Here is a 26,951-nt window from a genome sequence, read left to right on the forward strand (position 1 = left end):
TTGGCAGGGGGTTGGACTCGATGGCCCTTGTGGTCTCTTCCAACTCTATGATTCTATGATTCTATAACTCACGCTACAAGTCTGCACATATATTTTAATCTTTTAAATAAGAGCAAACCTTTTAGCATTGGTGACCAGGACTGTTTTGTCCAACAAGCTTACATTTTAAATGAACTTGGTAGAACATTTAATACTTACTCGTGGAGTAAAGGGCGCACAACTGTGCTTCCATGATCATGAGCCTCATACAACAGTGTGTAGAGATAGGGGAGCAAAGTGTATCTGGTATTGAGCACATTCCTGGATAGGTCTTCGAAAGCCTGATCAAAGGATACAGGATCTTGCCTCTAAAAACACAAAGCAGCCTAGTCATTAGACCTACTGAAGGTCTCTCCAGTATTTATACATGGCACACCTAGAACCACATATATTGTGCATATATTAGGGAGAGATTTTAAGTCATATAACTGTTGTCTTTCAGCTATCTGAGTTCTTTTATCTCTATTTTAGGTCAACATAAGCTGGGCATGCTCTCAGCTTTATTTGACCCCCACAACTATGGTATCCAACAATTGCCACCAGAGGACTGATTTACTCAATGTATGACTATAATTTGATTATACTTCAATTGATTATTTGTAGCTGAATCAGTGGCTTGGCCTCATTGAAAAACACTGTACTTCATGTAAGCATTATTTCAACAGTGTTAGATCTGTGATGGATCATTCGCATAGGCAAGTCATGAAGTGAAAGCTTTCACCATGTATGAGAACCAGTGTGGTACAGTGGTTAGTATGTTGGACAACGAGAGACAACGGTTCAAATTCCAACATAGCCATGAAGTTCACTCAGTGACTTCGGGCCAGTCACCACAATTCAGTCTAAACTACTTCACAGGGTTGGTGTCAGGATATAATGGAAAGAACCAGGGATATAATGGGAAGAACAATGGAGAAGAAGTTCATGGTGAGCTCCAGCACCTATTTTTCTAGAGAAATAGCACTGGGGAGAACCCAATATTCCACCTTGAGCTCTGTGGGGAAAAGGTGGGTATAAACGTAATATCATTAAAATAAATTAATATGAAAATCAGAATAACAATGCAAATGTGCTTTTCTTGTCAAATCACGATGTGAGTTTTGATAGGAGGTGTGGCGTTTGCCTCCTAGGTGGGTCATAAGGAAAGGGTTAAAATGAGTGTGATGTGATTGGCCAGTGGAAACTGATAGGTGGAGTTAGGGTTAGAGGGGGGAGTTGTGTGGAAGTCAGTTGAGAGTTGGGAGTTGAAGAAGGAGGAGGTTAAGTCTGTGGGTTGGTCGAGTTGTGTGGTGAGGGAGTGAAAGGAATTGTTAGGTAGAGCCAGATAGATTGTTGGAATAATCAGTTTAAAGTTGTTAGGAACGAGTAGGACAGTTAAGGAACTAAGATTAAGAAACAGCCAAGAAAAATTAACTGATACCATGGGCTTGTTCATGCCTATAAAATAAACTTGATTATTTGTTAATGTTTACAACTGTCTGGTCTCCGTGTGGACCCATGAGGAGAAACGGGTTGGTGGCAGCGAAGAAAGCAATCACAGTGGTGGCACAGGGTCAATACGTCCGGGAGACCTGTGTGATTGCCTCAGGAGGTGATACAGAAATGGAATTAAGTACGTTAATAAATAAGTGAACCAGACCCTTCTGAAACATCAGGGAAAACCTGCTCTCCTTCTTCATATGATGTCTTACAAAACCCTCATGGTCTGCTCCTTTGGACCAGTTCTACTTTTTATTTGCCCCAGCTTCAACATTTATATCAGCCATGTTAAAGCTGGGCCAGATACTCTGCACAGTAATTCACAGGGTGATTCATTCCCTACAACACAGTTGTGGATGGGAGAGAACCTAAACACACCTCTTAAATGCCTTGGGAATTTCTGTCCCAAATTAGAAAATGTAGCAGCTACACTGCTGAGAGTCCCTCTGCCATAGACTGAGGCAGCAACAAAGATTTCTGGAGTGGGGTGAGGAATCTCTCTGCTACTTCATCTTGAATCCCCCCCCCCAAATTCCTACTATTCACCAATTTTGCCCCCCATCCCAAAGAGATCAAAATATATGGGCAGAATTCTTGGGGCCAACATTATTTTAAACAACAAATGATAGAACTTGGTCCAAAGTGATCTTCTGTAGAATGGAAAAGGAGATAAGGAGGAATGAGTTGTGCCCCCGCTTCACAGTAGCACCATTCACCTTTGAAAACATTTCACAAATTTCAAGTGTGTGAGAGAGGAGGGAAGAAAAATTCCCAGTCCGGTCTACAGAACATGTGACACATTCTGCTAAATTCGCCTTCTTTCCTGCAGGGCACCACTCAGGACTTTTAAAGGGGGGAAAGGAGTGCTAATGAGTGATGTCAAGCGGCCCTTTCAATCTTTATTAAAGGAAAGGAACAATACCTTGGCAAATTGGGTTAGACTGGAGGCAACATGATAACCCTGAATCTACATTTTTAAAGGCTTTTTAAAAGACCTATTGAAAGGTGTGCTGCTGCAAGATAAAGCATTGCCTTTTTAAATAAAGGAAGTGGCAATTCTTTAGAAATGTGCAATAAAAATAGATCTTGCTACTCCAGAATAGTCCTGTTTTTTTCTATTTAACTTATCCCCACTTTTTAACCCATTTTCTACAATACCCATTTTCTAAGCGAGATCTGTTTTTCTGTGCTTTCAGGTATTGCGTTTCCTTTCAAAGAAGGGACACGGGTGGCGCTGTGGTCTAAAACACTGAGCCTAGGGCTTGCCGATTGGAAGGTCGGTGGTTCGAATTCCTGCGACAGGGTGAGCTCTCGTTGCTTGGTCCCTGCTCCTGCCAACCTTGCAGTTCGAAAGTACGTCAAAGTGCAAGTAGATAAAGAGGTGCCTCTCCGGCGGGAAGGTAAATGGCATTTCCAAGCACTGCTCTGGTTTCACCAGAGGCAGCTTAGTTATGCTGGCCACATGACCCGAAAAAAGTGTCTGCGGACAACCGCCGGCTCCCTCAACCAGTAAAGCGAGATGAGCGCCACAACCCCAGAGTCGTTTGCTACTGGACTTAACTGTCAGGGGTCCTTTACCTTTACCTTTAACACAGTGGTTGCTAAGATGCCAAAGCACAGTAACCTTTGTGTGGAGTGCCTCAGGCGGCGCAAGTGCTTGAGGCAGTGCTCCACCTGCCCCACCACTGCTGAGAGGGAGGCGTTGCATTCTGTAGTGTTGCCACTCGCCTTCCCTGCCCCTGGGCAGAGAAATTGAGCAAGGGGCAACACTCTTTGAGCAGCGCTACAGCTCCTGCCACATTCAGTGAGAAATTGGGCACAGCAACAACAGAAGTAGGGTGTGGACGGAGACATGGGGTGCCCTGAGGTGGGCCAGGATGTGTCAATTCCCATTTCACCTCAGGTGGAGAAACGGGATGGGCCGTCCGTGTGGTATGCAAAAGGGGATAGCAATCTTTCTTTTTTAACATTTTCCATGCTTTATTGTCCATAATTACATCTGTACAACAAAACCGTATCTTCACTGTTCTTCACTGTTATCTATAAACCAAATTCATAAAAAAACTAAAAAGAATACAAATCTTCTAACAATAATTTTCTCAACATAAACTTTGACTTTCCATCCTTTCCATATTCTTTTCATGTTAATAAACCTATTGCATGAACTTATTAACTTATTAATAATAAAGAATTAATACTCATATTTTTTTTCTTTTAACATGGATTATTTACAGAGATCGCTCAAAGGCTGCAACTGAGTTTAAATTGCAATAATTATTCTTTCAATATCTCTTAAGAAATTCCCAATTTGAAATGAACTCCTGAGATTATCTAGCTCAGCATATTCTACCAGTTTCAATAACCATTCTGATCTAGTGGGGATAGCAATCTAGTGTCATTATCTGAGAAGAGACATCATGTGGACTGGACAGGGAATGCTTTGGCAGCAAAGATCTGCTCAGAGGTGGTGACCAGGTATTGTGGAATGAACTCCTTATTGACATATGAGATGCCCCATCTATATTGATACTCTGCGGGCTTTTGAAGGCACACCTGTTTACAATGGCATTCCCTTCTTCTCTGAACTGGAGACTCCCGCTTTCATTGCTGTCTTGTTTCAATTAGATTGTTTTGTTTTAAATCACGGTAGATTATATTTTAATGTATTAGTAGGGTTGTTTTAGTGTACATTTTAATTATTGCACGTTCTATTATTAATTATCTGTGTTTTAAAAATGTTGCCTAATTGGTGTTTTGCAAACTGCTTAGACGCCATCTTGGCATTAAGTAGTATATTAATTTAAATATAATAAAAATAATAAAAATTGGAGATGATGCGGCAAGGGAATGCTCAGGAGGAGGAGACTGCAGTAATGAGGTAAGGATAATAATAATAATAATTTATTATTTATACCCCGCCCATCTGGCTGGGCCTCCCCAGCCACTCTGGGCGGCTTCCATAAAAACCAAAAATACAGTAAAATATCACACGTTAAAAACTTCCCTGAACAGGGCTGCCTTAAGATGTCTTCTGAATGTCAGGTAGTTGTTTATCGCTTTGACATCTGCTGGAAGGGCGTTCCACAGGGCGGGCGCCACTACCGAGAAGGCCCTCTGCCTGGTTCCCTGTAGCTTTGCTTCTCGCAATCAGGGAACCGCCAGAAGGCCCTCGGCGCTGGACCTCAGCATCCGGGCAGAATGATGGGGGTGGAGACGCTCCTTCAGGTATACTGGACCGAGGCCGTAGCATAGGATTTGACCATAGCAGTTTTAGATGAGGGCGCAATGGGAAAGTAGCAGATTTTCACAATGTAACTAAAACAAGTAATTAAGCAATGCATAGCAAAGCTTACCATATATCCTATGCCGTTGTGATTCCTGGCAAATGGATAAAAGGCTCCCAGCTGCATCCAACGGGCACACATTTGGTAGTTTGTATGTTCATTGAAACCACAGATATCTGCTCCAGTCTGAATATTTAAAATAACTGAGTATTAATGCCACATATTATTTCAAATAGAGGATAATAGGTTAAATTGTTGGGTTATGACTCAGACTTACGTAGGATATTCCGAAAAGGCTGAACTCCATCATACCTGTAAGAGAAATAGTCTAAGTTTATCAAATGCATCTCCCTTCAATGTAAAAGACACGTATCTAACATTTTGTTTGGGTCTTATTCAGTCACATACATACAAGCCGTTACGCTGAATGTTAGTTAAGTGGTAGGCCAAAATGGAAGCATGGGACAGAGCATGTCAAAAGGGCTTTAGTTTGACTCTAGGAGTCCTTCTCGTTTGCCTCTCATTGAGATCACTTAAAGTGACAGGCACAAAGCACAGGGCTAGGGATGAAGATATAATCCAGTTGCATTTATACATGGAATTTGGCAGTTCTGACCCAAACAAGCTCGGCATGCATTGGACCTCCATGCTGCATTACATTTCTGCCACATAATTGCATCCCTGAGATTGCTGCATGTGCATTTTGATACAGTTATGTGCATTTTTTAATGTGCTGGAAGCCTGGAATGTGTGTGTGCATAACACGTGCAAAACTTGTTTGCATTTTTAGGAGGGGGGGGAGAGCTTCCTTGTCACTGAGAATAATAAGTGAGATGGAAGTTAGACACAAATGAGTGGAGGCAAGTTTTGCATCAAGATTTTCAGAAGATTCTGTCAGTAGACAAGGCCTTTTCAGTGGTGACCACTAGCCTTTGGAACTCTCGCCCAAGGACATGAAATCGGTCACATTAGTACCAGCTCTCTAAAAAGCCTTGAGGACCCACTTAAGATTTCCACATACTTTGTAAATACTGCTGAATACAGTCATCACCTTATTAGGATCTTCCATTGTTGTCAGTAAAAATACTTATTGTGCAGGAACAACAATGCCTAAGTACAACATTAATGTTGTTATATGTCTTTTCTTTCTGAACACTCTGTCACTCTGCCTGCTTGTGGGGAGGGAGGGACAGATACCTTTTCTATGGCCATCATTTTTTATTTATGCACTCTTGTTGCAAAATGGTATACCAATTCTCATCAGGCAACAACTTTGTAATATCACTATTAAGAAAATCTTGCTCATTAAAAACAAGTACAACTTCCAGAAAACACACTACTCATCATAAAATGTATCAACAATGTATAATTTGACTCACCAATTATAGATTTCAAAAGCTGATCCCACCGCGAGAAGTTATCACCAAGCCAATGGCCTGCCCATTTGCCACTCGACGGATATGTTGAACGAGGAATGATAATGCCACGTTCTCCGGTGGCACTTTGTAAAGCACTAGGATTGGAAATTAAAATAGAAACCAAATGAGTCAGAAATAAAATCCAGTGAATATTTAGGGCTGGAAGGTGTTTAAAGGATACTTGCAATATCATATTGAAAAATTAGAACTTCTATTAGAATAAACGAGTTCTGTTATAAATACAGTGGTACCTCTGGTTAAGTACTTAATTCGTTCCGGAGTTCTGTTCTTAACCTGAAACTGCTCTTAACCTGAAGCACCACTTTAGCTAATGGGGCCTCCTGCTTCCGCCCCGCTGCCGGAGCACAATTTCTGTTCTCATCCTGAAGCAAAGTTCTTAACCTGAAGCACTATTTCTGGGTTAGTGGAGTCTATAACCTGAAGCGTATGTAACCTGAAGTGTATGTAACCCGAGGCACCACTGTACAAACTAATTAAGGGATAGCTATCCACTAAATGAGGGACGTGGGTGGTACTATTTCTGGGTTAGCGGAGTCTGTAATCTGAAGCGTCTATAACCTGAAACGTATATAACCCAAGGTACCACTGTACTGAAATACTAAATAAGATGGATAACAATGTGTAACAGAAAAAGAGGTAGAAAATAGAAGTGGAAAGAAATTGCAATTGAGTAGATTGGAAGGCTAACACAAGGGTGGGGTGAGGGATGGTGGTGGGAAATGGAAGTATCTGTGGGACTGAGTGTGGGTATGTATGAATATTTTTAAGGATTGTATGAAATGTCTGTTTGTATATTCGTAATATGTATGTATTAATGTTGAATTATTTTAATAATAAAATATTTATAAATTAAAAAAAGAAATAAAAGAAATAAAATCCAGTGAATATTTAGAACCAATATATATAGAATTAACAGGTATGTACATTTTTTTTTAAGCATTTATTCAGATTCTACTACATGGAGGCTAGGTTGGAACATTTACTCCAAAACAGTGCAATTGTAAGGAAGCAATCCAATAGGAAAATCTGCCAGGATGAGTAGATTGCCAGCTGTGTCAGGATGTGACAGCTTAACTCCCACATCCTTGATTCATCTGGAGATATACCAGCATATTCCGGCTCAGCCAGGGTCTATGCAGTTGACTCAAGCCAAGTTGATCTTAAATTGCTGTAAAACGTGAAAAGGGGGCATAGCGGAAGCATGGGGTGGCAAGAACAGAGGGGGTGGTACTTAGGCTGTATCCCACTCAGCTCGATCATATGACCTGGCAACTCAGCATAAATTAAACCAGCAAAAAAAGGGTGGTTTAACTAAAACACTATTTAAAATACTTGTTCTGCCTTTGCCAGACTTAAATCTTCACATTTAAAGTTAATATTTTCTACTGGCCTTTGCACTTACCAAATGTTTCAATGCAGTTCTTGGTTCAAAAGACATGACCAAATTTAATATGAAATGCAAGCACATTTAGAGTATATTATTTTAAGAGAAAAAGTGCTGTGGTAGATTTCTTAAAGCTATATTTAAATCTGGATTCTTTTTTTTGCTTTGTTTGTTTGTTTGTTTAAAAAGTGCTGTTGATTGTGGCGATGGGGCAGAGTTCTCACATGCAAAAGCGACAAGGACTGGATATAGACAAAGTCACACATCCCTACGCAAAATATGGACTTTTAATTCTTTATTTAATATCTTATTTCTGGTTGGATATGTTTTTCTCTCTTAAAAAATACATATTTAGATCCATATGTTCTGACAGAAAAACACTGAACTGTGAATTTTCAATCATAATATGCATCGTGATACGTTGAAGTTGCAAACAAAGTGCAGTCACATTCAGAGAAGTGTGAGCATAAGAACAGCCATATTGGATCACACCAATGGACCATTTAGGCTAGCATTAATAGAAAATTTTAGGCTAGCATTAATAGAAAAAAGGGAACGGCAAGTTGATAATAACGAAAATGAAACCAATAATAAACCAGGCTGTCTTGGCTTAGCCACATTTAGTGGATAATAAAAGGTACAGGGACCCCTGACCATTCGGTCCAGTCGTGACCAACTCTGGAGTTGCGGTGCTCATCTCGCTTTATTGGCCGAGGGAGCTGGCATACAGCTTCCAGGTCATGCGGTCAGCATGACTAAGCCGTTTCTGGCAAACCAGAGCAGCGCACGGAAACACCGTTTACCTTCCCGCCAGAGCGGTACCTATTTATCTACTTGCACTTTGACGTGCTTTCAAACAATGGGAGCTCACCCCGTTGCGGGGATTTGAACCGCCAACCTTCTGATCGGCAAGCCCTAGGCTCTGTGGTTTAACCCACAGCACCACCCACGTCCCTCATTTAGTGGATAGCTATCCCTTCATAAGTTTGTATATTTTGAATGAAACCGGTAAATAGTTTCAAAGCAATACTTGGCTTAGCAGTGTCTTCTCTACAGAAGAAAGCAATTTTTAATGCATTATTTACAATTTTAAAGATACCATCATCCAGAGTGCTGAATTATTGCCTGCTGATAATTTTCAAAACATACTTTAGTCTACCTGATACTAGAGAATGTGAATCCACTCACCCATGTCCATTCAGCAGTTTTGCAAGTGTCATGAGTGACAGCAAAATGCCAAGATCCTGCCACGTATAAAGTGTACTCAGGGTTTTGTTTTGTTTTTTTTAAAGGTGGCCTCCTGACCTCTACTCCCCCCCCCACCCCACTTTCTCCACAGTAATGTCAAACTTATCAAGGCCTCCGAGGTCATTACAGTCCACGGAGTGTTTAAGGGGATGGGATGTTGTTCTTTGCTTGCTCATTGAATTGGAAAGGAAACAACCTAGAAATATTACCATTAGATCGGAGATTATCTAAAAGAGAATATAACTCAATAAGGAATTAGCATGTAATAAAGTTGCCTCGGAGCTGAAGAAATAAATTGTTGAAGAGCAAGTCTTGCCCATTTTCTTTACATAATATGCACCCTCTTGCCCCTCTTTAACATTTACTTTTTAAAAAGTGAATTGTTAAGGTTATTAATTTAAGAATGGGTATACAGAACACTTAATTTAAAATAATCATTCAGTGTAGCCTACGTGGAATCCTAGCCAAACAAATACAAGCTTTTTAATTAAAGTAGTCCATCACATATGAGGCTTGGAGCAAGGGGTTATTTTCAACTTTAATTTCTTATGCTAGTCTTAATGGCCTATCAAAAATGCTGAAAACTGCTTTGTGACATCAGTGAATGGCAGAGCAGTCTTTATTACAGTTGCCGGAACTTTCTGCATCTGCATCACATAGGACTGTCTCAAGATGGCCTTTGAATACCTCTCATAAGAGGAATCCCATTTATATGTTCCCTGTGTTGCATTTGAATGCACGGAAACAAGAGTGTTTGGCGGGATGTAATTAAACATCCATATTAAAACCACTAAGCTGGCCATTTGGTTTCACAAACCAGGTCAACAATTAAGTTTGCACAACATAATCTGGTTATTAGAATATGCGTACAAATAATTTGCTCCCAGCTAAGTGAGGAATCAGGTCTCTTAATATCGTGCCCCAATGTACTTGCAGTCTTAGAAACAAGACAATGAAACTTGATGCTTAAAAGGCTATTCAGGCTGTTCCCATGGCATTCAGCTTCTACAGATACATTGTGCATGCACTGCCATGGTGTCTGCTAACATGAATTGGAGATCTTGGACGCCATCCACATCACTGGTGATGGAAAGTGGGAGGGGAGTGACAAATTGCAGCCCTAGCATGTAAAAATGTTTTCCCCACCTCAACCCCACTGTCACTTCCCTGGATTTTCAACATGTCAGTTGAAGTACACAGAATACCAATATGGCCAATATCGGACCCTTCTTCATAAACTTATTGTAACCTTTTTAACAGAAACTTTCAAGGCTACCAGCCTTCAGAATCTACCACAGAATACTATGCAGCATAATACCAATGAATGGCATAGTGTTCCCTAGATTGGTTAACTACACCCTGCCTGAAACTTTGGGAAATGGCTGCCTGTCAGTTTAGATGAACTGGGCCAGATAGACAATTGCTCTGACTCAATAAAAGGCAGCTTCCTATGTTCCATCAAGAGATTATTGATATTACAGAGTTCTCTGGCCACTGAAGGAATGCTAATCATGTAATCCAATGCATATCTACTCAGAAGTAACTCCCATTCAGCTCGGTGGGACTTACTTAGTGTTCTAGCAGTAAACCATAAGCCTGTGTTTCCCAAACTTGGGTCTCCAGCTGTTTTAGGACTACAACTCCCATCATCCCTAGCTAGCAGGACCAGTGGTCAAGGATAATGAGAACTGTAGTCCCAAAATAATTAGAGACCCAAGTTTGGAAAACACTGTCATAAGCACTTACTTGCTAGTCGTGAGGGAGAGTCGTACCTTGGAAGTCAAACAGAACCCGTTCCAGAAGTTCGTTCAACTTCCAAAATGGTTGAAAACCAAATCACAGCTTCTTGATTGGCTACAGGAAGCTCCTGCAGCCAATCAGAACCCACCGAAGCCCCATCAGACGTTTGGGTTCCAAAAAAACATTCGCAAACCAGAACAATCACTTCCGGGTTTGCGGCGTTCGGGAGCCAAAATGTCCGAGTTCCAGGGCATTCGGGATCCAAGGTACAACTGTATTTGTACAAATTGTTTCTAGTAAATGGAGAACTGAATTGTTTAAAAGGTAAGACAAGCCCCAGGGAAACAATATACCCAAAAAGGAAAAACAACAACATGTAACTTACTCATATGTAGGCTTCGTTTGTGACCAGCCATATAGATTGTGGACATCATAGTGTCGAACAGGGGTTCCATCCGCCAGAAATTGTTGACTCTGCATGCACAAGGTTTTACTACTCAGCCCCACCTCTCTTCCTAATAAGTCTAATGAAGAACAAAACATTAAAAGAGGTTAAACAAAATCTTACCCATCTTCTGCTTTCATGCTTAAAAATCAATTTATAAAGTCATGTTGGAATATCAAAATTAAAATTTCTGGTTTGGAGTAGGCTCCAGAGGTATGGTTTTTGAATGGCGTAGACAAAATATTAATTTGACTCTTCTGAATTTGTGTTGTGCGTATATGTCTATGTATGTATGTATGTGGGGGTGGTGAAGGTATGGCTGTGGCCCCTTCATGATTACATGACTACTCCTCTTAAGGAAGCTGTGCCTGGAAGAAGAACATTGAGGGGAGAGACTCCCATCAGGCAAGGCCTTCTTCCACCTGCCTTGCTCCACCCTCCAGTCTCGGCTTTTCAGTTTGTATTGTATTATTTTATGTACTGTGGCTTGCCGTTTTATTGATTATAGTTTAGAAATTATTTATTGTAACTGCTGAGTGGATTTCTGTTTAACTTCGTTTTGTTGATATTATTATTTTATACTACTCTAATAATTGTTGAATGTTACTTTTTTGATGTAGGTTGCTTATTTTAAAGTTTTGTTTAATTATTATATTTTTGTAGTGCATTAGATTGTTATAGGATGTATATTTTTTGTTTCTTCAGCTTGTAAACCGCCTTGAGTATTTTAAGATAGAAAGACGGTATACAAATTAAAAATCATGAGGAGGATGATTTGTCCCAAACTCAGCACACACCTAGTATATAACAACATTACAAGTGATCTAAAAGTAGGCACAGTAATTACACTTACTTGGTATATATACAGGAAAATTTAGTTCGGAGTTTCCACAGCCACCAACTGCACCATTGACAAAATTTGCTGGTTCATTCATATCCTTACATTGAAAACAAAACAAAACACATAAGCAATATGGACCATCCTTTGTGTTTCTGATAGCCTTTGATTATACTATGAAAATATATGAGGAGGCATCATGTCTCTCCATTCAAGGTGTCCAAGAATACTGAAGGTGTGCCAAGATGAAATGAAGAAATGAGCCCAAGTATATGCTGTGTATGTGTAGGGGATGTATATGTGGAAGCTATAAAATGATTTATTAAAAAGATATTTCTACTGTACTTTGCTTGGGATCATCAGGTATCACAGGTCTATGTGAGTGTCTGGATTTCGGACAGTTCAAGGTTACTTTTTCTGTTGTTTAAAATGCTATAGTTTTGATTTAGAAAATGGTACCCTCTATAATTATAGACCACACATCCTTTTCCTCTTTGAATGTTTTATTATTGACTCAGTAAATTTCATAGCTGCATCCTATATTCCTTTATCAACAATTGTGACTATTCTTTTCTCTTTTAAATCTATTTATTCTTTCTTTTTTTCCTGTACGTGCCTGTTATTAGAACTCCAGAAAAAAATAATATTTTAGGGGGGGTGGATTGTATCCCATCCTTCATCCAAATAAATACAGGCTTCCTTTATCCACCTCCCAAACATTTCTTATACTGTGTTGAGGAGCAAATTCAGTGTCAATATATTTCCCCATAACAAAAACCTTGGGCATCTGGGCTCTGGTAAATGCTAATATACATTTATTTGCATCTTGCACTGAAATGATGGACAACATTCACAGGGTCAAGATAACAAAGCAGATGAAAGCAGACGAATGCAGAAATAGGATAGCAATGATTTATGGGTAGACACACATATTTGATATGGTCCAGACCAGTGTTTTTCAACCACTGTTCCGCGGCACACTAGTGCACCGCGAGATGTTGCCTGGTGTGCCATGGGAAAAATTGAAAAATTCGAAAGATTTAAAAATAAAGTGCTTTATAATTTTTCATATTTCTGTTTACTTACTATCTCATAATAAAGTAATTATAAAATACATTCTTTGTGTTTATTTGATTCCTATTCAAGAGAATTACTTTATATATAGTCAATATAGGCACAGAGTTAATTTTTTTAACATTTTCTAATGGTGGTGTGCCTCGTGATTTTTTTCATGAAACAAGTGTGCCTTTGCCCAAAAAAGGTTGAAAAACACTGGTCCAGACAACCCTTTAGTAACAAGGACTCACCTCTTTGCCATGACCTTTGACACTTGAAGTGTATATTTTTAGGATCCAACTTATTTCTATAATTGTAAATTGCTTTAAATATTGTATTGTAATGTTGTGTTTAAAGGTTTGCAACCCACCCTGGAACCTTAGGGTGAAGGGTGGTTAATAAATTAAATCATCATAAACATAATCTACCCATTAATGTAGACGTATCCTATTACTAGCACATTTCAAGATAATTTGGATAGTTTTCTCTGCATAAAAATATAACTGTTAGTGTAAGAAAACTAAAATGACATTAATCCGCTGAAAATATGAGTTGCTTTTTTCCAGTATCTGTTTTCCACATCCATAGCTGTAGAAAACAACATAGACAATGCTAAAATAGGTGCAGGACTTACAATCCATAGGCCATCAAATTTAATGCTATTTGCTGGATTGGTAGGGTTGGTGTGGAACTCCTGAATTTCTCTTTTCCACCACTGCACTGTAGAGTTGCGGAAGAAGTCTGGGAATGCAACGTAAGCTCTGTATAACTGGAATAATAGAGAATGTGAAGAAAAGAACATATTACTTAGATACAATTGCTTATTTGTAACCAATAGGCAAGAAGTGTGCACGATCCATCGCTGGAAAAGACTGACACCACGTGAATCACAGAACTTTCAAAAGCGGAGATGGGCTGCCAAGTCTTGAGAGATCTGACTCCTCATGGTCTATGAATGCATTTTCAGATTCTCTTAACAGTTTAGGCAAAACTAGTCCGCATTAGGGAAGTTTTTAATGACTGACGTTTTAATATATTTTTAATCTTTGTTGGAAGCCACCCAGAGTAGCTAGATGGGTGGGGTATAAATAATAATAATAATAATAATAATAATAATAATAATAATAATAATAATAATTATAATTATAATTATAATTATAATTATAATTATAATTATAATTATTATTATTATTATTATTATTATTATTATTATTATTATTATTATTATATCATGGGTCTGCATACTTCCTTAAGAACAGAAGATCTTTTCAAAACTAGCAAGTGGGTAGCAGGCAGAAGGTGGACCAACATCTGTGCTCTATCTTCTGCCTATCCCTGCTTTACATAATATGCCCACACACATCTCCATGGTCACTATGGACAAAGTCTAAAGAGCCATTCAGGCTGAAATCCTATACACCAGGCACATCCAACTCTGAGGAGACTACAATCTACTCCCAGAATAATAAAACTGGCAATGATCTACCCATTGTCATTGCCAAAAGTTTTCGAGATTTTTTGGGGGGAGCATTTCCCAGAGTTGTTGAGCTTTGAGCTTTGAGGGAGTACAACACAGGGAATATAAGCTTTCACAGAGGCGATGGCAACATATATGAGACATATCGCCAGGGGTGGAACGCAGATCGATCGATCGATCAGGAGCACACAGGCGAGCAATTTTCTTAAGCCAGTGATCAACCTGAAGCATCCCCAGTATCTACCTGTAGAACACAGATGACTGGTCGGACATGTCTGCTATACACACTTAACTGGGAGCAATTCCTATTAAACTCAATGGGATTGACTTCTGAGTAGACAAGTACAGGATTGCATTGTTGGGACTTTTGCATAGGAATTGCGCTTGCCCAAAATCATTTATGAATTCATTTCTCAAACATGACTAACAATTGCTTGCATCACTCTCCATGGTGCCAAATAGACTTTGCATTATGGCACAAATGGACTGCTTTTTTAGGGGAAGGGGGATCGAAACTACCTTGGGCTTACCAAATTCTTCCCCCGCTAGCCTTGCTGTCATTAGTTCATTATTATGTGGGGAAGAGGGTTACTGGTTCGTGGGTTTTTTGTATTTTTACATTGTATTTTTATGTTGTGAACGGACCTGAGATCCATGGATGAAGGGTGATATACAAATTTAATTAATTAATTAATTATATTATTATTATTAGCACTACTGCATTGTTTTCACAATTACTGGGGCTTTTTAAAGGAGAGACAGAAGTGTAAACTTACCTCTGTTTGCTCGTCCCAGGGTATTGATGTATTCACAACTACACCAGGGTAATCAGGCCATACCTATGACGGCAAAGTTATTTGAAAATGGTTAGCATAATGAAATAATGAAATGACAAGGTTTGGGGAACCTTTCTTTACAAATGAACCACTGCAATTCACTCAGAAAGGTGGAGTGGAAATCCATCAAGTGATAACAATCGAGTAACCTTCTTTTTAAAACAAAATCAAGGGTTACGTGATCCTGCTCCCAAACTGAGATAGTGGAGAGATAACTAAAAGGATTCAACACTCCTCACTTTCATTACTCCTTTCTTAAAATGCCAACATATGGCTGTTTTGAGCATGCACCCTTGTTCATTGGAATTTGCTAATACCAGACCATAATTATACTGCTAGCAGCAATTATTATCTGAAATCAGATGACTTCAAAAGTCTTTTCAAGAAGAATTTTTTTTTACATAAACTAAGGAGTTTCTCAGCTGGTAGACTATGGTTGCCACAACCTGGCAACCATAGGGAAGATAAACCACCTTTACTAAGATGACCAGAGGCCCAATTTAACCCAAAAAAGGAAACATTTAAGGCATTTTAAGGCACTTGTACATGGAATTAATGCTAATGATAGTATGCAAAAAATATTACCTTCCCCCACACAATATCGCTGCTATTGGGCCATTTAATGAAGACATCGTCCTGAACCCCTCTTGTGAATGGCGGATAAGGCTTGGTTTCATTCCCAGAAATGGCTGGATCCTGAAATGAAGAACTTTGGCTTAAGAACTAAAGGCATAATAGTTATTAAAGGAGCAATCCTGTTCTCAAAATATCTCAGCTTTTAGGATATCTTGGTGCGCAAGAGCCACTCGAATGGAAGGCTCTATCAGTGCAGCCATTCCACCAGGGAAAATGCAAAACAGGCGCAGCAAAAAAACAGGTCAGAGTTCAGGGTGGCACAGTGGAGGAGCCCACTTAGGCCAACATTAAAGTCATTAGATCAAACAGGAGCAGAATATATGTACTGACCAAAATGATGATAAATCGCATTCCATCCCGTTTCATTTTGTCAACCAGAGCCGGAAGCTTTGAAAATTCTGGACCGATAGTGAAGTCCAGCTGCCGTTCCATGTAATCAATATCTGCATATTGTACATCCTATGGAGAATAGGATCAAACGATCTTAATCTACAGTTTTAAATGACTAATTTACAGACAAAGGTGAGGAGCCAAAGTGTCACATAGGACAAAGCAAAGTGGCTCTGCAACATCCAGTGAAATTTTCACCTCTCTTTTTTCCTTTTTGTTGTTTAAACAGCAGCTCCAATACTACACCAATACTACAAACTCTCTTCAGTTTTAATAGTTTGCTAGGTGACATGTTCAAGTGTATTTTTATCTCTTTTTCAATTCCCTTTTAACTACTTTTAACTACTCCTTTTAACTTACTCCTTTTAACTTTTAACTACTTTTAACTTACTCCTTTTAACTACTCTGCTCATTTTTGAGATCTTTCCTGTTTTGAAATCAGTCACGACCATCTTGTTCCCTCTGGGAAACTTTTCACTTAAATATATACAAGGTGTGACCGGAAAGTTTGGTGAATGGTCACAGAAATCGGGCAGCGAGAAATATCCAAACATACAATCGGCATCAGAAACCTACGAAATGCTCACAATTGTGTACAGAGATGAAGCCCTAACTCAAAAAACAAGATATGAGAGGTTTAAGTGTTTCCATGAAGGGCGGCAAACCATCGAAGATGACCTTCGGTCTGGCAGATTGTCGATGAGCAGAATGGTAGCAAATGTCGACAGAGTTCGTGAGTTGTTCATGTGGGATCTGCATTTGTCCACCCGAATGATGGTGGAAGAGTTACATATTCCGTGTGAAATCATTACTGAGGTTACTGAGCTGTCCCACCTTCTGTTTTCTCTTGATCTGGGTCCACCAGATTTTTTTCTTTTTCTAAAACTGAAATCTACACTGAAAGGGCACAGATTTTCCAACATTTCACATGTCCAAGCTGCTATGACAAGGGAACTGAAAGCAGTATGAAAAGAGGAGTTCTCCAGAAGTTTCCAACAGTTCTACAAAGCGTGTTCTCCAATAAATGAGAGCACGTGTTGCGGTGTGGGCCACCAGGCCAGGCCTCTTGTTGCCAGGCAGGTTAATAATTGTTGCCTGGCATCATGATTGGGTAACCGGGTTGCTGGGGCAAATTGTATGTTGCAAATTGGGTGGGAGGGACCATAGTCTTTAAATATTGGTGCACTCTGGTTTCTCTTTCTCTTTGCAGAGTGCATCGGATCACCCGCCCGCCCGCCCTCTTTCCAGTTGACCTTGCTTTGCCTGTCATGGGGTCGTCTGCCTTGGAGCAGGGGCCTAGTAGGAATTTTGCCATTTGATGATTGGCTGTGCCATTTGGTTTTGCCTACTACTCAGCAATTCGTCACAACTTGTAAGGTTGCGGTTAGGCATTGGTTATAATATGCTGGTGGTGGAGGGGTCAGGCTGGGCCGGCCCCTCCTATTGCGCTGAAGGGAATTCCGTTCAAGGAATCCTGGGGCTTGCCATGATTTCGTCCAATCCCTGTTATGGGACCAGGGCCGCCCAATCCCTGTTATGGGAATCCTTGTTATAGGACTGGGCAGGCAAGCTTTCGGGGAGCTGCTGGGGTGAGCGGCGTGGGTCCGACGCTTAGCTCAAATGACCCCCAGTTTGACTTTCTCTTCTACTGGCTACCGATCGGACCTCGGGATGTCAGTTCTGTCCCAGGCTGGGGGACAGATAGTCATAACCAATGTCTAAACAACCACTCACTGATTTTGTATTTTAATAAAGTTGTGGCCAAAATAGTGCCCAAAAACCAAAACTAAAATTACGTGTTATGTGTGAAGTTATTTGAGGGGTGGCCTGGGGACCTACACACGCAAACGTTGTCAATGGTGCATTATATCAGAGGGGGGCCTGCTTTGAAGGCCTGTATGTTCGAATATTTCTCACTGTCAGATTTCTGTGACCATTCACTGAACTTTCCGGTCACACCTTGTAGAATTGGGTAGCATTGTGGCCATTGTTCTCAAGTAGTTCTTTGACACTTAATCTCACACCAGGTCTTGCCTTGACTCAGGAGTGAATCCAGGGTAGTCCTCCATTTTGTCAGCTTCATTGCTAACTATTCTAAGGCACCTTAATTTTTTCATATATAGAAATGCTGACTCTTTCTTAAGAGTCACAACCTAAATGTACATTTTCCCAATTCCTATGATTGTTCAAATAAATATTCTATGGACTATCACCACTGACACTCACCATGAAGAGAAAATTATCACTATGAGTCCCAATTTACATACCTGCTTATCATGCAGTTTGCTGGATAACTTTAACCTAGCCATTATCTCTCAGCTTAACCTAATTCATATGGTTGCTGAGGCGACAACATGTAGGGGAAGGAACCTATTGCCTTGAGCAAAAGGGCAGGATTAAAACAGAAGGAATGAATGGTCATGTCTACATACAACTTACATAGGGGATCTTAGCTGCTCTCATTGCATCATAAAGATCGGAGATTTCTGTGTCATTTCCATATCCATAGCGGCACAATTGGAATCCCAGACTCCAGTATGGTGGCATGACTGGACGTCCAATGAGCTAGAAATAAGAAAATTAAATACATGATATTTGCGTTACCTTACTCTGGCAAAAAAAAAAAGAAAGCAAAATGATAGTATTTTTAGTATAGGCTTTGTAAGATAGTTTCAGATGTATTACTGAACCACTTACTGCAGTGTATTCCTGAACCACTTGTTCTGGAGTTGGTCCCAAAACTACATAGAAGTCCAAGATCCCTCCAATAGTACGGTAAGTCAAAGCAGGAGTTGGTTGCAGCTTTACCTCTGGAAATTCATAAACAGGAAATGAAACTATCAAAATGACCAGTAATTACCAAAATAACCCTCTTCCCCACCAGCTCCAGCAGGCTGGCTAAGAATAACTTGGGCCCCAAGAGCATTCCCATCAATAAATGAGAACTCCCTAGAATTCTCAGGGAATGAGCCAATCTCTCATTTCTTAAGGTAGGGGCACCTGCCAGTTAAGAATTAGCCTGTGACTTCCACAAATAACCTTTGTGTTCGCTAATACTGTTTCCTGACCAAGTCACAGGAGACTGACTTAACTTGAAATATGGATGTTGCACCAACCTTTGCGCTGTTGGTGCCCTTGCTTTCTGAAACTGAAAGGTTGAGTTCTCTATAACCAATATCAAGGAGTTCAGTGCAGCGCGGGCACAGTGGAAGGTGTTTCGGATTGGCTCTGCCACTGTCCCCACCACCCCTGCTGCCAATATGTAAACCGGCAGGGCGCTTGCCAAATAAGAGGCACCAACTCAAGATCTCATTCCAGCATGGGGGAAAGGGACTGTAAAAGTCAGGTTGGGGACTGGCATGGCTCACAGGCCATACATCTGTCAACCTGAGACAAACTGTGATTCAGAAATGCAACGTTTTCAGAAAAATGAAGGGCGACTTACCCATTCCATTGCTGTTCAGCAAGAGAACTCCGTGAGCATTTCCATCATTTTCTAGGCCCATGTAAAAGGGATGAACTCCATAAGTATTAAGCTTGTACTGTAATCGTGGAGGGAAAATAACGTGCTGTGAGCAAACACCTTGGCCAATTGATTTTCTCCCCAGCATGCTTCTGCACATGTCAGCAAGGGTTACACATTTCAAGATCACAACAAGGTAAATATTAATTTCCCAATTTTTTCTCATATTCTGCCTTCAGATTGCCATGAGCTGAGATCATTCAAGCAGAAAACTATCATAAAAATACATAAAAAATGAAAGTTTCTTAAAACGTCTAATTTTTAGGGGCCAGGGGAGAGGGAATAAAGTGTGGGTGTACATCTGTGTGTGCAATATATACTACGATTGAGCTGTAGTGCTCTCTAACATTCACACAGCTCAAGAATGCACACATCCAAGGTTCTGTGGGGGCTCACGGTGCATTCTAAGCACCTGGGACTGATGTAAACTTCTGTTGATTCTAGATTTCTTGTGTATTACTGCCAGAGCCATGTGCCTCTCCAGACTGGGAGCAGAAATTGTGAGGGGTGAGACTCACCATTAGCAGTGCATATAGAAATAATAATGATAATGATAATAATAATAATAACAACAACAACAACAATCATAATAATTTCCCTTTGGTATTATTTTTATAGAAAATGTTGCCTTTCTCTGGGAGTACACCAGCACAGTAATTGGGCCCAAACTGGACCGATGTCAGGCGACACTAGGTTCAAGAGTGGCTTGGGATCTAGCCAATCCCAGGGCATCACCTCAACCCCACCTTCCTCTTCAGAGTGCCCTGGTTGGAGACTCTGTGCATGTTTGGCAGCTGAGCTGGCAAAAGCAAGTGGAAGAATGCTTCCACTCCATCGACTGCCTTGCATCCCAGCCTGGTATAAGGGGCTGGTGGACTGCAGCCTAATTATTTCAATGGGACGCAAGTGCAACTAATTTAGTCCAGATTCAACACATCCCGATCTTTTTAGCTGAACGTTGTAATGAAGATGGTAAAAGAATGAACTCACCCCGGGAGACTGGTCCCTTGCAAACATCCCCCAAGTATGCCAGTCCATCTCATGTCGGAAGTGAGCATGCTCTGTTTCACCAAACCCATACACGTACTGCGAAGGGAGGCGAGTTGAAATCTGAATGAACATGTCGCTGAAGATGAAGCCAGGTACTTGAGAATCCCAACTGCAATCAAAATATTCAGCAGTTTTCATTAGAAAGAAGAAGAAAGCAGACTGGATTATATTTCATATATGAGGTTGGCAAGGTTTCAGAACATTTGCAGGGTGAAGCGGGGGGGGGGGAATGTCATTGCTGATCATCGGATATTGTGACACTCAATGTTACAGTGATGGAAAAACCTTTGAGATTATATCATAATGGGCATTTATTAGCTATGGTTGATCAGTTCATTCCACAAGGCCTCTATGACACACTATCAATGGTAAAGAGGAATAAGTCTATCCTGTTATGCATTTATTTTTCCCTCAAGAAATGCTGCTAATTAATATTAGGTTCTAGATTTGAGTTGATACAACTTTCTCTGAGGGTTCCACTGTGCCTTCAGGATGATGCGGAGTTTGCCTTCAACTTTCCTCCTATCCCCTTGTCACCACACTTCTGTTTCTCATAATGAAACTATATCAGATATTGTATAGTAGCTGACATGTGTGGTAGGGGTGGGTGTTGAACTTCACACCTCTTCTGTTTTGGATAGTCGTGGTCTGAGAAGAACTTCAGTGAAGTCCTGGAGTATTCTGATGATGTGTCATTTTCCAATGATTCATGGTGAGCAATGTGTGAAATTTGAACCTTGACAGGTCTAGCCAACATGTTGCCCTCTAGATGCTGTTGAACTCCACTTCCCATCAGCCCCTCTAAGCATGGTCAGTGGTAATATGACATCGACCTCTGGAGGACCGCATTTTAGCCATGTTCCTTTAGAACAAACCTCTTTTAGATGCTATGCTTAGGCACATTCCCCAGGGACCTAGGTTCTCAGAACATAATTAGCCTCAACCATGCTATTTCTGGTAAAAAAATAAGAAGAAGAGGTGCTGGTTCTCATATCTTGCTAAATTTGCTGTGGGTGCCACCACAAAATGGCTACCATGGCTAGCAAAAATAGCTCTCCCCCTCCCAGAGCATATTGTATCCAGTCCTGCACCTCACCTTGTCTTATATTCTAGTTTAATCTTGCCACACTGCAGAGCAGGACATACTGAATGTCAAGAACCCAGGAAGATGTAGTGTTCCTAGGCCTAGTATTAAAATCATGGAGACTGCAGATATATCAATAGCCTTTAGGTCTGTGATGTCACACTCTCCTACCTACAATCGTAAAGAGTGTCCCCAACAGAACAAAGCTTTAGGAAAGCTCATTACCTAGGTAGACCTGCCTAAAAACTGACTGTGACAAAATATTTGAGTCCCATCAGTACTTCTAATTTTAGCAATTCTCAAAACAGTGGGTTGAGATGGGGCTGGGGAAGGATATACATCAGCATTCCTTCTTTTCAAATTTAAAATGATGAGCTGTTGTGGCAGAGGTGGGAGGAACAATCAGAAATCATTTAGAACCTGTGAGGGAAATATTTTAAGCACCAATGGTGCTGAAAAGGGTTATGATGATCTATAACATATCTGCGATGCTCCCGTCTGCTTAATGGTGTGCTTGTCTCTCTGTGCTATCTGATCATTTGAGATGACAGGTATGGAGAGGAAAAGCTAAACTAAGCTTAGTCTGTTTCCTGCTGATCCTAAAAGAAACAGAGTGAATACTGCAGTTCACAAAGTATTTACCCAAAGGCTTACAGGAGAACAGAACACTTCTAGGGGTTTTAACCATGAAACAGTAATATTTTCTCAGTTTACCCGTTCTTTAAAAACTAGCATAGTTACACTGAAATCTATTATGTGATCCTTGCAGACTTTTCCAACTTTATCTAAACCCTCATTTCTATTCTCCACCAAACCCCATGACCAATCACCATTTTAAATTTCCCAACTTTCCTCCATATTCTGCCTTCAGCAGCCAGGGTGACATGGGCCTAAAGTTAGACTTTAAAATGGTGTGGCAAGCATGAAGTCACAGCCTAACAAATATGCATAGCATATTGTTTACTTCCTTGATAATTGACACAGGAGGATCAATGACGCACGCAACAATCCACCTGATTCTCTCTCCTTCTAAATACAATTTTAAGAATGATATTCATAGTTTATGCTAGTTGCCATGATAATTAAGTTGTATAAAGTGGCTTGTTCATACCCTTTCAAAGGTCAGTCAGTGAAAAATAAGCATGTAAGATAAATTGGTGGACGACTGGATAGATGAGAGTCAAATACTCAGAGCTAGCTAAGAAGCAAATAATAATAATAATAAGTAGTAAAGAAGTTTCTTAAGACCATCTGTGTAAGTGCCATTTGAGAAAAGAAGCAAAACAACCACATCTCTGCCCCCCACCCCGTGAACTTTGTAGTAACTTGGGGAACAACTTGGTATGTTTTCACACTTGTTCTATTCATTGCCCAGTTGTACAACCATCCACTTACATGACTGTTCCAGTGCTTCGGCGCCTAATTTGAATACCAAATGGATTGTTCTGAACTGCCACATCATAGAGGCGTTTCTCATAGGTGCTTGCAGGTGTGCTGGGGACGTTCAGTGGCACTGGGACTTCATACCTTTTGTTACTGTAATCATAAATCTGCAAGGAGGAATGGGTATTGCTTTCTTAGAACAAAGATGTTACAGAACATAGATCACAAGGCTGGAATCTTCCTGTCCGTCCCCCACCCTGCCCCATTAATAATAGTAAATCTCTTTAAAAACAACAGAATCTTCCTTTTGCTTTTTCGGGGCAAAGGAGAAATGTTGTTAGGGCCAGATGAACAGCTGCACACGATTCAAAATCCTCGATGGGTAGCGCCATCAGCAACATTTGGGAATATATTTCCTCTTTCATATTTTGGAACCAGCAAGGTTACAACTGCTTTGCCAGGCTATAACTGGTAGTATGAATCAAAAAGCTTTCGCGATTGATGCAAAAGTCACAGGCGGACTGTTTCAAGATAACTAGCTGCGGTATTTGCCTCGAATTTACCTTAAATTGAAGCATGTCGTTCTCATGGTATTTCACCTCCAAGCGAAGTGTGTCAATGGGTGTGACAGAAACTCTTGGGCGTCTAACAGGTCCATTGCCTCTGCCAAGGTTGACCGTTAAACCGGAAGGTGTGTACTGAATTTCTTCAACAGTATAACCATCATTGGATGGGTAGTAGCAGAATGGGACAGGTTCAACAGCTGGCTGTTGAGAGAAAAGACCTTCTTGTATATAAGGCTTAGAGGCTCAAGAGCAGACTTTCCAATGAGGTGAATGGAAGATGATATTTTCATTAGCTCCAGACACAATTTGTTGAACCAGGAAGTACTGGAAGCCATACTCCCCATGAATTCCAGCAACAAATCCTAGTTTCATTTGTTAAGAACCCTTTGTTGGTGTTAAATGGCTCACCAAGTCTATTTTGACCAGGTCTGCAGATTCTATGGCTCCCACTGGAGGAGTCTTACAATTTGCCTCCCTGAGTTTCAACCCATAGCCACTATGCCCCAGTAGAGAAATTATATGGCAGATTCTACGTCGCCTGCAGCAGAGGTGTGAACAGAAAGAAATCCATTGGATCCCTCTCAGTAGGGAGAGTTAAGCACGCACTTAAGCAAAGAGGAATCCAGAAAGCAAAACTTTAGCTGGATCTCAGCCAAAGATAGCTTGGCTGCAGTAGTTACAGTGCTGTGTGAACAGGGCCTGAGAATATTTGCAAGGGTGACTATGCAGAATTAGATAAACTAACAGGAAGGATTCGAAACCGGCGAGACCAGAAATTCACAGAAGACTGGAGTAAATTTACAGACTATTTGAAAAGTATTTGTGAAGAGCAGATGATGTTTGTAGGGTTGCAAGAAATTTTGTGAGGAGTATTATTAGAACTAATGAAAAAATGGACAAGGGGGAAGGTGATTTGTTAAGAGATGTAAAGGCAATATAAAGTTAAGAAATGCATAAGAAGTGGTTAAAACAGTGGATCATCAGAGGTGCTGATGGAAGTCCAAAAAGATTGTATAAGTGATAAGTTTTGTGGTACATTTTATAATTTATATGTTAAAATTAATTAAAAAAATTATTAAAAAAGAGAATATTGGCAAGGGCAGGAAACATCAGTAGCAGCACTTCTAATAGCAACAAGGTGGTGAGTGCTACTGGGGCTGTAGCCCAAACTGGGCAATCTGGATACAAGAGGGAAACTAAACTGAAGAGGCAAGAAGCTACCAAACAACAACAATAACCTGATGGGAACTGAGCGTACCTGCTAACCATGGAATGTTGAACAACGTTTTTGGGGTTAGGGGAAGAAATAGAGCAGAATGGACAAAGAGAAGAATGCCCTGCTTGGAAGGAATGACTTCTTGGAACCCTGAACAGAAGTGCTCCTTTTAAAATCGTGGATACACTGAAACATTTTGTTGCCAAACCCACTTTCTACATTTATTTACCAAGCCTGCACCACTGCACTGAAATGCTTATCTTTTTAAAAACAGGACCAAATAAGTTTCAAGAAAAATGCAGCAAGATATTGAGAAAGAACAAGAGGGACAGGCATACTTGACGTCTGAAGCGGCATCTTCTCTCACATCCATGACTGTGAGTAAAAGGGAAAGGATTGAGACCAGTGTGCTGTGCTCATGGCCAACACACCCCTAATCATCAAAGCATATATGGGTTTATACTGTATGTGTGTTACTTACACTCCAGGTACAGCCAAGAGCCTCACATTTTTCTTTTGTTGCATCTGGCTCAAAATGACAATCAAATCTGTTACTGTCACTGAAGACCTGTTCCCAGGAGACTCTGTGATCTTCTCCCAGTTTAAGCTGAAGGTTTGTTATGGTGGCAACCTACAAAAATGAAGAGTAAAATCCAAGTTGTAAATGCCACATGCATAAAAACTTTATTTATTTATTTATTTATTTCATTTATGAATTGCTTCCCATGAAATATCCCAAAATTATTAAAAATTATCCCAAAGTTATTAAAAAATGAAAGCATCAATAAAAAGTTGGTTAAAAGTTTTCACAATTTTTTTACTGATTCTTAGCATCAGTGCATTCATATCAGGCATAGGCAAGCTTGGACCTCCAGATGTTTTGGGACTACAACTCCCACCAGTGGATGCAGTGACCGAACTGCATCCACAGAGGTGCAGAACTCTTTGAAGGACTCCTATCCAGCAGGCATTTGTGGAAAGACCATGTGACCCAGGAACAGCTAGTATGGTGGGGCATGGCTGCTTATGGGGTGCTTATAAAAGTTAATGCTCTAGAATTGTATAAGAATTAGAGCCAGTGTGGTGTAGTGGTTAAGAGCAGTAGACTCGTAATCTGGTGAACCGGGTTCGATTCCCTGCTCCTCTACATGCAGCTGCTGGGTGACCTTGGGCTAGTCACACTTCTTTGAAGTCTCTCAGCCTCACTCACCTCACAGAGTGTTTGTTGTGGAGGAGGAAGGGAAAGGAGATTGTTAGCCGCTTTGAGACTCCTTAAGGGGAGTGAAATGCGGGATACCAAGTCCAAACTCCTCCTCCTCCTCCTCCTCCTCCTCTTCTTCTTCTGTTCCCTACTGCTTAGCAGCAGACAATGATGTGGATCAGATATAGACAAACTCGGCCCTCCAGATGTTTTGGGACTACAATTCCCACCATCCCTGTTAGCTAGGGATGGTGGGAGTTGTAATAATAATAATAATAATTTATTATTTGTACCCCGCCCATCTGGCTGGGTTTCCCCAGCCACTCTGGGCGGCTTCCAACAGAGATGAAAAATACACTAAAATGTCACATATTAAAAACTTCCCTGAACAGGGCTGCCTTCAGATGTCTTCTGAATGTCAGGTAGTTGTTTATCGCTTTGACATCTGATGGGAGGGCATTCCACAGGGCGGGCGCCACTACCGAGAAGGCCCTATGCCTGGTTCCTTGTAACTTGGCCTCTCGCAGTGAGGGAACCGCCAGAAGGCCCTCGGAGCTGGACCTCAGTGTCCGGGCAGAACGATGGGGGAGGAGACGCTCCTTCAGATATACTGGACCGAGGCCGTTTAGGGCTTTAA

At 40.6% G+C, this 26,951-nt stretch overlaps 1 protein-coding gene across 1 annotated transcript in view; it reads right to left on the minus strand.

The window, feature by feature from the left end:
• SI (sucrase-isomaltase) overlaps positions 1-26,951 on the minus strand; it is a 110,541-nt gene that overhangs the window by 34,120 nt on the left and 49,470 nt on the right. Inside the window, exons 25-41 of the mRNA XM_083739051.1 lie at positions 25,595-25,744; positions 23,895-24,098; positions 23,344-23,498; positions 20,805-20,973; positions 19,737-19,833; positions 18,989-19,101; positions 18,731-18,856; positions 16,232-16,360; positions 15,851-15,961; positions 15,206-15,268; positions 13,587-13,721; positions 11,912-11,996; positions 10,999-11,137; positions 6,182-6,315; positions 5,080-5,114; positions 4,872-4,988; positions 199-347 (exon numbers count right to left, since the gene is read on the minus strand). Coding sequence (XP_083595177.1) covers positions 199-347; positions 4,872-4,988; positions 5,080-5,114; positions 6,182-6,315; positions 10,999-11,137; positions 11,912-11,996; positions 13,587-13,721; positions 15,206-15,268; positions 15,851-15,961; positions 16,232-16,360; positions 18,731-18,856; positions 18,989-19,101; positions 19,737-19,833; positions 20,805-20,973; positions 23,344-23,498; positions 23,895-24,098; positions 25,595-25,744 — 2,111 coding nt within the window. The remainder of the gene's footprint in view (positions 1-198; positions 348-4,871; positions 4,989-5,079; positions 5,115-6,181; positions 6,316-10,998; positions 11,138-11,911; positions 11,997-13,586; positions 13,722-15,205; positions 15,269-15,850; positions 15,962-16,231; positions 16,361-18,730; positions 18,857-18,988; positions 19,102-19,736; positions 19,834-20,804; positions 20,974-23,343; positions 23,499-23,894; positions 24,099-25,594; positions 25,745-26,951) is intronic.

This window comes from Podarcis gaigeae, assembly GCF_964106915.1.
Source record: "Podarcis gaigeae genome assembly, chromosome: 5".
Taxonomy (NCBI): domain Eukaryota; kingdom Metazoa; phylum Chordata; class Lepidosauria; order Squamata; family Lacertidae; genus Podarcis; species Podarcis gaigeae.